At 50.3% G+C, this 14,086-nt stretch overlaps 1 protein-coding gene across 6 annotated transcripts in view; it reads left to right on the top strand.

The window, feature by feature from the left end:
* Positions 1–14,086, top strand: part of CNTFR (ciliary neurotrophic factor receptor) — a 206,388-nt gene that overhangs the window by 119,050 nt on the left and 73,252 nt on the right. For all 6 annotated transcript variants that reach the window (XM_057413644.1, XM_057413642.1, XM_057413643.1 and 3 more), the window contains one exon: positions 232–313. In XM_057413644.1, coding sequence (XP_057269627.1) covers positions 232–313 — 82 coding nt within the window. The remainder of the gene's footprint in view (positions 1–231; positions 314–14,086) is intronic.

A 14,086-nucleotide genomic window follows, 5' to 3' on the forward strand; every position in this document is an offset into this window, starting at 1 on the left:
CCGGCAGCTCCCAGAAAAGAGCCACAGGCAACTGAATGATAAAGCCTGTGTCAACAAAGTGCCTCTTTTTTGCAGCGAGTTCCCCTGTGGCTGAGATGAAGTCTCGCTTCATGGCCATCTCCTTGCAGTCCCATCACACCTTTCATCTGGAGGGACAGGCTCTTGGCACAGTACATGCGAGGTCTCATGAGGGCAAACCCTGACTGCTCCTGTCTGTGTTTGCTTCCACAGATGGCTAACCCTGTCCCGTCAGCCTTCTGCGTGGTGCTCGCCGTGGTGGTGGTGGTGTATGCCCAGAGGCACAGCCAGCAGGGTGAGTCTCTTCACACCGCTAGAACCTTTGGGGTCCCAAAAATGGGAGTACCACTCCATCACCCTCTCTGCTGGAGAAAGCTGGATGTACTTTCCAGGCTTGCCTGGCGTTACATTTCTGGATCACTTTTCTCCTCTATCGCATATCGGATATCACATATGTATTATGCCTCTGTCACTTTCCTCCTCTCTGTGACATATGCATCCCTTCCCCATCCTCCTGCTGTGAGGTTTGGGCATCCTTCATCCCCAGAGCATCCCTCACCCCTGTGTATCCCAGGATGTTCCTACAGCCAGGGCGTCACTCCCCATCCCTTCACCCTCCACCTTTTCCACATGCTGCCCTGTAGAACCCACCCATGAAGGGATGAATGGGTGGGAAGAGCAGCAGCTTGACAACCCCAAGCCCTGAGCCCTGACACCCTACCCCTCGACTGTGATGAATGCCTCATTCTGCTATCACCCCCTTGGGATGACTTTGTCCCCATAGCCATCACACATCTGCACCCACCACTAGCTGGCCTCTCTCCAGGTGGCACAGGATTAAGAGTTTAACTTGGTGATGGCTTTAGAGTGACTACATTTTAGAGATACTTGTGGCATCGGGAGCTGGAGGACCCTGCATGACCCTGGGTGTAGGCAGGAGCAGGAGGGGATGGTTGGGTCCTACTGTGGGGTCACCTATGGAAGCCTTGCAAACAATGGGACAAAATGGGGGACTTCCAAAATTCCCTGGCTTTCCCTTCAGTCAGCCTGTCTGTAGTTGCTTTCAGTGGATTATAGAGGGGAATTTTGCTAATTCAGTCCAGTAAGGACATCTGTGCACCCGTGGGCTCTGAGACTGAGGAACCCAGTCAGAGCACCCCGTTTAGATGCCCTAAATCCAGGTGGGTGGATTTATATTGCTGGAAGCTGCCAGCTTGGACACCGAAGAGCAAGGATTTGGCAGCATATCCCCATCACATGGGACAGCACTCTCTGGACACAGGGGGATCTTCTGGGTGGTGTTTCAGGAGTGCTCCCAGCATCTTCCACAGCACTTCCTCAAAGTACCTGGGTGCTGAGCTATGTGTTGCTTGTGATGCTGTGATGCTTCCTGCAGAGAAGCAGTGCTGCTTCGTCCTGCTGCACTTGCAAGGCTGCCTGGGAAGCCTTGAAGGACTCAGTGTCGAGGCTTCCAGAGCATCCTTTGGATGCATCATGCTGCTTCCCTCCATGCTGTGGGGATGGTATCCCAGACAATTTGCACAGCAAGATGCACAAAGCAGGCGTGCCAGGTACTTCAAGGTTATGCACACTTGAAATGTGTTGTCTAGACAGAGAAACAAATGCTGCTCCCCACCAGTGTTGGCCAGGGACATGCCTTTTGCTGCTGGCAGCAACGTGATGGTGCAGAGAGCCCCTGGCCAGGCAGGCTGAAATGTGCTCCATGATCCAGCAGGATTCAGAGACTTGGCAGCATAGCCTGCCTGTCCCTATGACCCTCCTCTTTCACCTGGCTGCATGCAGGGGAGAGATGCCTGGGGCACCAGCTTAAAACTGGTGCTGCTGAGGCCTGTGCACATCAACAAGTGCCTGAATGGGATGCAGAAAGGGGCAGGGCTCTCCCCATCTTCAGGAGACAGAGGAGCTGCTCTACCCTGAGGGACGTGAAAATGTGAGATGGGGGAAAACTGGGTATGAGAGCTGGAGGAAAGCTAATAGGGCGCTTCCAGGACTGTCTTTAATCTGCTCTCCAGAGGCACTGTGTGTCACCTCTCTGCAACACCAAGGTGATGCTCTGGGCAGCAGGTCTCCTGCCCACCCCGTCATGCCTGCTGCAGAGAGGATGCATACATGCAGGTGAAGCTGCAGAGCATCTACCCCACACTGGAGACCCGAGGGGTGTTCTCCATCCCCCCAGCCCAGAGCTCATGCCCTGCCCCACTGCAGCCTTCCCTCGCCAGCAAACTTTAGGGATCATCCCCTGCTAGGTGGGCTCTCAGGCGGGGAAAGGGCAGCAGGAATGGGGTGGGCGAACGGATTAATCCTACTGGTGGCAGGGACTGGGCGGAGCGGGGGGAAGGTGCTGGTATGGAGTCCATTTATCATGCACTTGAGGCACGCTCGACTTTAATAGCTCATGAAGCACTTTAAGAGATGCATTAGCACTGAATACTTGAGTGAGGAGGATGTGACAAGCTGTTAAGTGAGCATGAGCACTGCACATCGAGCTCTGCCACCAGCTCCTGGCTCTCACATGCACCCTGGTGATTACTGGAGCATCCTGCAAAGTGCCACATGAATTAATAACCTCAGCAGCTTGGGGCTCCATGGAGGCGAGGTTGCTCATGGGCTAACCCCTCTGCTGCTTGTCTTTAGTCCTTCTGCTTGTAGCTGGCAGAGCAAAAGGAGCATTTGTCTGGGATGCAGGAGTCCAAAATGCTCCTCAGTGTTTGGGAGGTGGGATGGAGAGGCTCAGGGGTCAGTAGATTTGGGTACCAGTATATTTGGGTACCTTCTCTTCTGGTTGCAGAGCTTCCTTTTGCTTCACATCTGTGGCAGGTTGCTAAAGCTGCACCAAAAGGAGGTGCTCATGAGGGGCTCTCTCATGGTATGGCTCTCGATGCACCCAGACTGTGGGCCATGTGGATAGGGCAAAATGCTTGGCTGCAGACAGGGGATGCCACTCCCAGCACAAACTTCCCTGATCTTTCAGGTTGTGTATTTACACCCACAAAAGCTGAAGCCGACAGACAGGGATTGGTCCTGGCCCACCCCTACCATAATAGCTTTGGTTGTGGTGTTTTGGGGCAATCAGGTTGATTGTGGAAGCTGCTGCAACTGCCAGTGCTGCTGCCACCAGGCATTTCACATGGTGTGCTTGCAGCTAATCCTATTACTGCTAAACCCATCACCCTGTGCTGCTCACCCCCGCACACTGGGTGCCTCTGTCAGGCTCTAGTGGCGTGCTTGGCATGGGTGGGATTGCTGCCGGACTCACTGAGCAAGGGATCCAGGGGTGTACCCCTGGATGTACATGCATGGGTGAGCACATTTTAGTGTTTCACTGAATCGGCTTCAGATGGGACTTCCAGATGAGGGGCAGCCTGCCTACACAGACAGCATTGCCCTGGGTAGTCATGGGCTGTCACCATCACTCACCTCCCAGTTGGCACAGAGGGATGGATAGGAGCTGCAAGAAGAAATGGGAGGGGACAGAGGAGGCAGAACTGGCTGAATAACACACATGAGAGCCCAGTGCCCTCCCCATTATCTTCTGTAACTCAGTTTGCCCTCCTGTGTTTCCCTCTCCAGGCAGTGGCTGCTGCCAATTTATTTCAGCAATGGGGAAAGCTCAGCAGAGCACTGAAGTGATGCTGCTTCCACCTTTGGTTGCCCAGGGACTCCATTGTGTGAAAGCAGCCTGGCAGTGCAGAGACCCTCTCCCTAGCAGGGCTTGGGCATCCTCAAAGGAAAGGGAGAGGCCACAGCATGAGCCCTGGGGCTTTGCCAAAGCTTCTGCATGGGAAGTGTGTACATGGTGGAGCTGTCAGCTGTGTGTCAGACCATAAAACATACATGCATGGGTGATTTCAGCCCTTTCTATTGATTGTTGTAACTGCCCGAGGCTGGACTTAGCTGTTGCTAGTAGACCCAAGGGCAACAGCAGTCCTGGAGTGAGGGAGCTCTGCTTCCCCAGGTTCCTGCCATGACCAAAGCATCTTCTCCATCCATCAGCTCTGCCAAAGTTATGTCCACATCTGCCCCAGATTTAGATTTCTCTGCTTTTAAAAGAGGAGTAACTCTGCTTTATTGATCCTCACCTTGCTGAATTAACTCATGTTTAAACAATAATTATGTTTTCACTCAACATAGGAGACAAAGAGATAAACGTCTCTGGAAATGAATGCGTTTCAGATGCCTTATGCCGGGGTTAATTTATTGATGGGCACAGAAGCTGCTATCTCCTCTTTCTCACCAGCAACAAGCAATTAGCCCGCATCATTCCTCAGCCGAGGAAAAGAAAGAGAGATTTTGTTTCATTACTTCCCCTTCTCTCTTGCTCTCTTAAACCCTACCACTAATCTTTTGCAATCGGTTCTGCTGCAAAGCCTCCCGGGAGCTCCAGTTTGCATGTGCCTTGTTAGAAATTCAGCCTGCATTTCAGCTAAGAGAAAGCCTGGGTCGGTAAAAACAGCCTTCAAAATGCACAGCAAAGCCAGGAAAATCGGCTTTTCGAAGAGAAACCAACTGTAGATATGTCTGTGTCTCCCCTCCCCACTTTGTCCAGCCTTCTCCATGTAGCATTTGCTGGCTAATGGGGATGCAACCAGCTCTTTTGGGACTTTGCTTCCTCCTACATCAATCAGCTCTTGTAATCCCTATAGCATCTGTTTGGCATGGTTACACCAGTTGTTTTGGGTCTGGGGTGTGGCCTGGATTTTCTGTGTAGGAGATGGTTTGTAGATTTACACAGGAACATGTGGCTTGTTTGTAGATAACTGAGTAGGTTTTGGTTGTTTTTCAAATGCTGTTCAGTTAAGGTGCCTTGATTCAAGTGGTGTGATGGGCTACCTGGGTCTCAAGGTTTGGTTTTGTGCCCATGGGTGCACAGGGGAGATGTTCATCCAATCTAAGACAGTAGTGTTTCCAAATATACATAGAGAAGGTCTCCTGTCTCCTCTCTTCTCCCTTCCCTTCCCTTCCCTTCCCTTCCCTTCCCTTCCCTTCCCTTCCCTTCCCTTCCCTTCCCTTCCCTTCCCTTCCCTTCCCTTCCCTCCTCTTCTCCTCTCCTCCTTCTCTTCTCCACTTCTCTTTCTCTCTCACCTCATTGCACTATCAGAGTGCCCTTCAATCATGCATTAAGTGACATGGCTAACATCTGTCATGTTTTGTTTTGTTTTTCCACCCATTCCCCTGGGCAAGACCCATGTGTAACGGAGTGTTCTGGAATTTTTGTAATTGCTGCATCACAGGCACTTGCTGGGGAAGGCAAGGTCGAAGGGGTCGCCCTGTGTGTGTGCTGAGGGGCCACCTGGGAGGCTGAAGGTAGGGTTAGGACTAGGATTAGGGCTCCTGCAGAGCCTTGTTCCACCCTCAGGCTGGAGCCAGTGCAGGAGAAAGCTCTGACTTGTCATTCCATAGCACCTTCCCACTTCCCATGATACCTATATGGGTCTCAGGCCAAGTTTTGCTCTCATCACAGCATGCTGGCACATCATCTCCGGTTGGTCCTGCCAAAGCCTTATCAGCGTTGTCCTCCCCAGAACAGCCTTCTGAGAGTCTGACCTGCATTCCTCCACTGGAGATGAATGGACTTGTGTTTGGCTGCATAAAACATGTGTTCTTGCCGAGGGAAGGCTGGTATATTAACTGCTCCAGAGCTCTGCGTATGATGGACTGATCCTTTCCCTTGTATACATCAGCCTTTGTGTCATTAGAGAACTTTGCCAGCAACAGTTTTATGTTGCCTTCAGGATAATCAATAAGACGAGTGACTAGCAATTGGCCAAGAACAGGTCCCTGTGGGCCACACTGGGAACACCCTCCTGCGATGATGATTCCCCATTAACAATTAATTCCCCATTAACAATTAATTCCCCATTAGCAATTACATTTTTTAATCCTTCCTGTTATAATTCTGGATGCTCTCATTATCCAGCTGGCTGAAATACCAGCCTTGCTCCGAACTGCAGCCCAGTTCAACATGTGAGGAGGTTTGGGAGCATTTCCAGGACTTCCCTCTTGTTAGGGAGCAAGATTTGGGGTAGCCTTTACCTGCCCCATCAGCCCTCACTCTCTGCAAGCTTTCTCAAAGCCAAAATGTTCTTCCAGTTTGCTTCATGAAGAGCTTGGAGAGCCTGAACTGAGACATAAACGCACGTGTCTTGGCATTGGAAGGATGCTATATGGTTTTGCTCAGTGCAGTCAGAGTCTGGGGACTTAGCTCAGCTTGTCCTCAGGCTGAATGAGCTCAGTGCATGGTGGTGTTCACATAATCTGATGAAGGAGACAGTTGTAAGGGGAAAACCTCACTCCAAGGGCATGTCATGAGTAGAAGCTCCTACCTTGGATCTGTGAGATGGTGAAGACACAAGCACCAGGGCAATGGGGGAAGGCATTCCCAAAGGTGTGGGCACCCCAGGATGGCAGGACCCCGGATGGAGCAGCACCACCTGCACCTCTGGGCCCCCCCAAACAGTCATCCCACTTCTGTAGGCAATGCAGGCACCCAGCGGGTGAGTCAACCTGACTCACTGGGGACACATTACCCCTCGCATGAAGGCTCCAGCATCAGTGGCTTATGTGCAGTGATTAGGATTTGAGATTCTCTGCTAGATGGAGCCTGCTTAAATCATTCTGAAGGCTGCACTTCAAGGGCAGGCATCTGCTCTTTTTCTCCTTTGTCTTGTAAATTGCTGCTCAGAGCTAAGCTAGACAAAGCTCTTGGCTGTCCACTGGAGACCAGCACTATCCCATTGGGACTGCTGCATCTGCTGAGTGCCAATCTGCTGGTCCATCCTATGCTGGCCAGGGGTACAACCTGGCTGTAGTTCCAAGTTGCCCTCTGATGCCTTTGCAAGGAAGATCCTCCTTCCTTGCAAAGGCACCTCCATCCCTGCACATTCATTACAGGTGTGGTTTCTCCATTGCCTCCCCATCTTCCCTGCCAGCCCACATCTGTAACCCATTAAACTCTGCTGCATGCTGTTAGGGCAATTAAGAGCCCAGCAAGGTCTGTTGTCTCCCTTGCTGCTCTGATCTTTTATTACTTTGTCCCTGTTCTACATGATGAAGATGAGTCTGATAAGAAGAACGCCAGACACAAACAAGAACTTCCACACACACCCCCCAGTTTTCCTTCCTGTCCCTCTGCCTCTCCCAGAGAACCTGGCTTTTTCCTCCCACCCCCACCAGCACAAGATGTATCTCCCGAAAGGTTTCTTGTCTGCAAAGTAAAAGAAAACAGCAAAAATAGCCCCAGGTCCTGGAACAACTCTTTCTATTACTGGACATCCCTCTGAGCTCAAGTAGATTTCCTGCCCAGACACAGAGTGAATTATGGCCAAGCTCTCAGAGGCTGACCTTGTGGTCAGCCAGAGCACAGGCTTGCTAATAAATGTGGTCAGCCCCTACCGCAAGCAGCCTATTTTTAGTGCTTGTATTTCCTTGCTCACTGCCTCGTCACTGCGCAGGTCCCAGAGCAGAGCATCCCCCTGGGATCCGACCTGCGGTGTAGGATAGACCCAAAGGGAACACGGCCCAGGCTCCCTCATCCCACCAGGGAAATGTGAAGGGCTGATTTCCATGTGGTGTCTGTTATTTTGCACCACAAAGTTGCTGTTGCATGGAGCTGGATATGCTGTCGGAGCATGGTTCTTGACTGTCAGACAGCGAGAGGAGAGCTCATCCTCTAGACCAGGGTCTGTGTGTGGAAAATAGACACAAGTCACCATGAGATTAATGTCCCATGTGCCAAGTGCATGAGGAGAAATGCTCTAAGAGTGCAGGCAGGGGAAAAAGGAGAAGGACAGGTAAGAAAAACAGAGGGGCTGGTACTCAGGGCTTTGAAGACCTGCCCTTTGCAAGTTACTGAAGTTTGGAGACATGCAAAGGATGTTGCAAAGAAGCTGCCTGCTTTTGAATACAAGTGAGTGTGGAGTCACTTTCATTGAATTTACCCCTTTCTGGGAGTAGAAGAAGTTATTGAAATGGAGCTGATGGAGATGAGGTTCTGGAGTAAAGTGAGGATCTGTCCCCAGGCCTACATGAGACATCTGAGAGAGGTTGGAAGGAAATCTAGTTGGCAATGTCTGTGATGCTAACAGATCACAGATATAAATAAGAACCCTTGCATCAGTTGCAAGTCCTGTGTAGTGAAGCAAATCACAAACCTGTAAAAAAAAAAAAAAAAAAAGAGAAGAAAATAAAAGAAAGAAAACAGAACTAAAGAATAAGAGCATGGATCTGGCAAGGTTTGTATGAGCTCTGACCCTATAAAACTGGTGAAAATAGTTCACATCTGTGGAGAGAAGAAATTGCAGGGAGCATCACAGCCTGCCAGGATTTATTTGTTCTGGCGGTGGCAAGGAAAACCATGTCTCAGTAGTCTCTTAGACTTCATTAAATATATCAACAAGCAGCGAAGGAGGAGGGCTGGGGTTTGTAGTCTACCTAGACACCCAGAGGAGCTTTGGATGAAGAGACCAGGATGAAGCCCTGGGAGTTACTGATGACATGGGCAAAGCTGCATGGGGAAGAGGCAGGACCAGAGGGGACAGCATGGTACGCAGAGCAGCATTTAGCTCATGGAGCATCTACACAAGCCAGCTGGGTCCTTGCCAACAAATCTTTGCTGAAACCCACTGCTGGACAAGCCCTGGTCGCTGGGAAGAGGCTGGGAGGAAGAGTTTGAATAAAGGTAATTTCCTTGGGATGGCATCATCCCGCTGCTTGGAGCAGGAGCATTGCTTTCTCTGCTGACACTCGGTTGTAAATCAAGGCACCACCATAGCACCTGAGCCTACACATACTGATGGAGGACAAAATCCCATTTGAACATGCAGGGAGTAGCCGTAGGCTTTGCTCTTTGCCTGAGCTCTGTCTGCTGAAGAAGGGCTGTGTCCTGTCCCAGTTAGGAGCTCCTGTAGGTGGAAGAAGCAGTCTTCATCCACGGATTATTCCTGTTGGGTTTTATGCCTGTTTTTACATTCTCAAAGGCTTCCAGCATTGGAAGATCTCATAAACCAGTGACAGTGGGAGCAGAAATCTTCAGTGCTTCAGGGGTTTGGCTTCAATTAGCCTCTGAAAGCTTGGAACAGTCTCACCTTGGAAGTCACATATAACTATCCCAGGGAGCCAGTCATCTCACATCTCCAAAGCAGCCTGGTCCTTGACAGCCTGTTCAGAGACATGTGTCCAACTGAACTTGTATTGAAGGTGCCACTCATCGTTTATCCCCTTTGAAGGGTTTCCAGTGTCTGAAGTCCTGGATCATAGACCACCCTGGGACTGCAAAGCCCATCTCCAATCAGAGTGAAAGAGAAAAGAGCTATAGCTCTGGGGGCAGCTTTGCAAAGGGTGCTACAAATCGTCCCTGGAGTGTGTCAGAAGAGATGTGTGTGGCAGACCCCAGGACTAAAAGCGTAGGCAGGGCTGGGGCTGAGACATTCAGGTCCTGCACACCCATCAGTAGTCTTGGGCATGGAGTGAGTCAGTTGCTGCTGTCTTCAGGCCTCCTGTGACCTGTCTGTGAGCAAACAAAGCCATGGGCAATGGGAACACAGACACAGCAAGACACTGAGTGCAAACATTATTGTCTGCTTCCTCAGGAGGGGGTTTTGCTAGGGTGGGAACTGAGCAAAGGAACCATGAAGCATGCTCAGGAGAGGCAATGCTCTGGGATGCAACGTACACAAACTTTCATTATCAAAGTCTTTGGAGGGGGTTAGTTTCTCTGGGCAGACATTGTGCTCCTGTGCGAAGGGAAACACCTGATACCCAGATTCCTAGGTGGGAGATGCTGGAATGTAAAAAAATAAACAGAAGAACAACTTGGAAGATATGCAATCTGTCCAGAGGATGAAAAGACGATCTTTCAGGATAAGCAATCCTGGGCAGCGCTAAATGGGGCAGATCCATGCAGAGAAGCCAATATAATTGTGCCATATTAAAAGGAAAAGGAAAAGGAGGATTGAGGTGGGTCTGCAGCAGGCTCATTATGGAGGGGAAAAGCCATGCATGTCACCTTGTAATGAGTGCTCCAGGAAGGCAAATCAGGTGGAGGAGTGAAGTGAAACCACAACACAGTGGATGGAAGCAGGAGGGGTTATAGTGGTATTAGTCCAGAGTATGGGCCATTGATCTCTTGAGGTAAGATTTGCTGAGAAAGATTGTTATTTAGGCTTAGCTGCCACCAGGCACTAATTGCTGCTGAGGAGTCTGGAGCCTCATTGCCTTTCCTTCTTTTGCTTAGAGCCATACTGGGGAGGCTGGTGTTAAAGGGACTTTGTATATGTGATTCAGTGTGCAGATGAAACAGCCTTCATCTCCACTCAGAAGACAACGGGAAGGGGCTAAAAACTTTTGCTTGTATGTATCTGTGTGCCGGCTGAGTCCCTGGCAAAACACATCCACCTCCCAATGAAGGATTCTCTATGGATTCAGAAGCCTCTCCTATGGATGGGGAGCCTCACTCCAGGGTGCATATGGCTGGTAGAGCCATGCACTGCCCTTCATCCTAGGTTCAACACACCTGACCTTCCTAGCTGTTTTAGCTTGTACAGCCCGAAGCATTTCCCACAGGGTAGGTCTGTGTTAACAGAGATGAGCCATCTGCCAGTAGCCAGGCTCTTCTCAGTTACCTGTTCTGGAGTGCTGCAAAACAGCCAGAGGTCTGCAGAGACAATGCTGGAGAATATTGACCTGCAAGGCTGAGAGCCTGGAGGACTTCTGCCAGCCAAGAACTATGTACTTTGTAGGCAGAAGACTGCTGGCACCATCGCGTTGAGGAGCTGACTGCGATGCACAAACTAAAGCAGAGCTGCAGCACGTAGCGTGCCTTGCTTGATCCTTGCTGAATTTGCTATGGTGTAATGAAGTGTGCTTGTGTATGCACGTGTTTCTGAAGTCCAGGTACTGGGCTTGCTGCTGGATAACACAGCTCTGCTGGCAGAGAGCAGGTGGGGAATGGACGTTTTCCTATGGAGAGAGGTCCTCTGTACCTTGCCCTGTGCTGCTCACATGGCTCCACAGCTGCTGCCTCCAGGATCCACAATGAAATAAAGACAAGAAGTCACTGAGCATCCCTCACAGAGGTAACAAAGCTATAGAGTGAGATCAGTATCCCATCCTATTGTGAGCAGCAGTAAGGCAGGCTCACAACAGCAGTGGCTGGTGCAGACCTCCATTGTACAGACCATATGCACAGCAGTCCTCTGCTGCAGGCTTGTCCTAGTAGCCCCGCATCCATCCAAAAGTGGATCTTCTCCAACCAGGCAGGCAAATTCTGCTCACCATCCTCATTGTTTGTGAGCAAACCTGCTCCCAGGGGGACAGTAAACTGAGCCTGGAGTGCTCCCGGGGGGAGTCTCCAGCCTTAGCAGTGAACTTGAGCCTTTGTAGGATGAGTCACAGAGAACCTCTGACTCCAGCCAAGCCACAAGCCCTGGCAGGTCAGACTCTGCTGTGTTTGCAGCTTGCTGCACTGCAGTGTGGTTGCTCCAGCTGACAGCATGCTGTGCAAGTGAGGAACTGAGGCACGCCAGAGTAAGGGCGCATTAAATACAGAAGTTAATTCCTGTTTACTCCTCTCCCTGTGATTTCCCATGGGAAGCCTCCATGTTTGGCCATAACTTTGCTAACACTGTTAATGATCATAGGCTCCCTTGCTAGTTTGCTGCAGCACCATTCCCACTGGTGCTCCACCTGGAAGTCCATTCACTTTACTGGGACTCTCTTCTACCTCGTTTGGCCTTGAGAAACCTCCCCAGGTTTCCCCAGTTGCACCCAGCCTTTTCCTTGCCCTCTCCCAGCATCACAGGGCACAGCCCTTTGGGTGCTAAGAGAAAGGGTATTACTCCTCCTTGGTCCTGGCAATAGTTCTGCCAACTTAACAGTTCCCATTGACAGAGAGCCTTAAGGGATACCTGCAAGCTGCTTACTGCCCTTCCCATCATGTCAATTGTGGATTTGCAGCAGCAGCAGCACACTGGGTCTGTCTCTGCACAGGTGACTCCTCCAGCTCTCAGCCCTGGTATGGATGTTTCCACTTCCCACTAGCAGTTTGCACAGAGAGTTTCTGTTGCTTTCAGCCAAAATTGCTGGAGACTGATTCTTGCTTTTATGGAGAGTGAGCCCTGAATATTCAAGAAACTTGGTGTGAGCACGGTTGGCAGGTTCTGGCCCTTAATTACTTAGCATTGATCATACTTCACTTTTAACAGTGGAGGAGGGAGCTGCAGCTCAGGGAAGCAGTGAAGTGTTGCAGTATAATAACTGCTGCCTTTTTTACGCTGCCAGTCGGTGCTTCTCAAAAGTTACATAGCTGATGCCTTGGCAGCATGGGAGACAGAAAGAAAAATCGTGGGGGATTAGTAATGACATGGGACTTTGTAAGCTGTCATTTTAGAAGACACATTTTTAAATACATTTATGCAGGGTTGGGTTTCCCTTTTTTTCCCTTCTTTTTTTCTGGCTCTTGGCATTGTCTTAGCTTGACTTAGTCATAGTCAAGGTGCTGCTCACCTCTCCCGCATGGCAGCAGGGTCAGCACAGGACCCATTGGCTTGCCAGGAGATTCAGCTGTCAAAGCATGCGACCTCCATGCACTTCCTTTGCTCTCAGCTCCCAAGTGCAGCAGCGAACTTGCAACCCCTGAGCCACCAGAAAGAGGTGTTTAGGAAGCTGGATGTGCCTTGTCTCCCAGGGTATTTGGAGGAGGTTGGGAGTTGGATAAATGGACAATGGTGGTATCTACACTCTCTGAGCAAGATGCCCAGCGGTGAGCATTTCTCTGTGCTGGAGAATGTTCCCTCCCTCTGTAGGAGTCTCACTCCATAATCTCAGCAAGTCTTTCCCACTGAGCTCTCTAAGTCCATGGGGTTTTGTATCCATGATGCATTTATTTCTCCATATTTTTGCAATTTTGTTCCTGGCAGCTCCAGAGAGATGGCCCCAGTCATCCTTCTATTGATCTATGAGTAGGATTATGGGCTATAAACCCTGAAGGAAAATTTCAGGATTAGGGAGGCAGATTTAATCTTGTTACATGCTTCATCCTGCCCTAAATCACAGCTCCAGAGTGAAGAATGCATAGCGAGAGCCACCAAGAACATTTTTTAACGTGTTGTATGACGTTTCAAACGTGTCTTCCAGCCTGGTGAATATTGAACCCTCCTGCAGATTCGGAGTGTCTTTAATTCATGCTGTGGCCTGGGTCAGCAGCTCCCAAGCTTGCCATTGCACAGCCCATTGCCAGGAGTCCCAGGGCTGTGGTGGGCTTTCTCTCCGCACAACACGCTTGCTTGGCTGCCTTTTACAGCGTGCTGGAAAAAGCAGTGCCAGGGCTGGAAGACGGGTGGGATAGAGGCAGAGACTCAAGCCTGATAGCACGAGGGATTAGTGGATATGGGCTGTTAGGTGATTTAATTGTGTTTTCCTTCCTCTAGTGAGTTTAGGCCATTTTTCTCAACTTGGTTAGCCCTGAGGAGTTCTTTAGCATAACCAGTATTTATGGAAGGCTTTTTGCTCTGCTGCTTCAGGGGGAGTCATCAGTGTAAGCCTCAGCAGCAGTCTCATAGCCCCACAAGCCACCACTGCATCATCTGAATGCTGGCATCCCAAGGGGCATACAGGGATACAAGGTGAATAAAAAGATACCAGCTCAAATGAATTCTGTCCTCTCAGATTCTGGGTTTTAGCAAGGGTCAAGAGAGCCCAACTAAACCCTGGTGTTGACGTACCTGGTTCCAAAGGATAACAGGGGAGGAGGAAAATCAGAGCCTGTCATCTCTGATGCAAACAACTTGCGCACCGTTGGACAAGTCATTTAATCTGCTTTGGGGACTTCAGCTCCATCTGTAAAATGCAGAGAATGATGCTCTGCTCATTTCTCTCATCTGTTCGAGTTGTCAGGTTGCTAAGGCAAGAGCTGCAGCTTGCTGAGTGCTGGCTCAGAGCAGTGGGTGATGGGGTATCCGTCCTCAGGGTGCTGCAGGCAGTGCAGCAATTGAGTGCTGGGCAAGTGCCACCTCTCTCCTGTGTCAGGACCCTGTGCCTCCCATCAGGGGCA

Source organism: Pezoporus wallicus, unplaced genomic scaffold (genome assembly GCF_028554395.1).
Source record: "Pezoporus wallicus isolate ANWC-B61680 ecotype Strahan unplaced genomic scaffold, APGP_CSIRO_Pwel_v1 contig_8776, whole genome shotgun sequence".
In the NCBI taxonomy this organism is placed as follows: Eukaryota; Metazoa; Chordata; class Aves; order Psittaciformes; family Psittacidae; genus Pezoporus; species Pezoporus wallicus.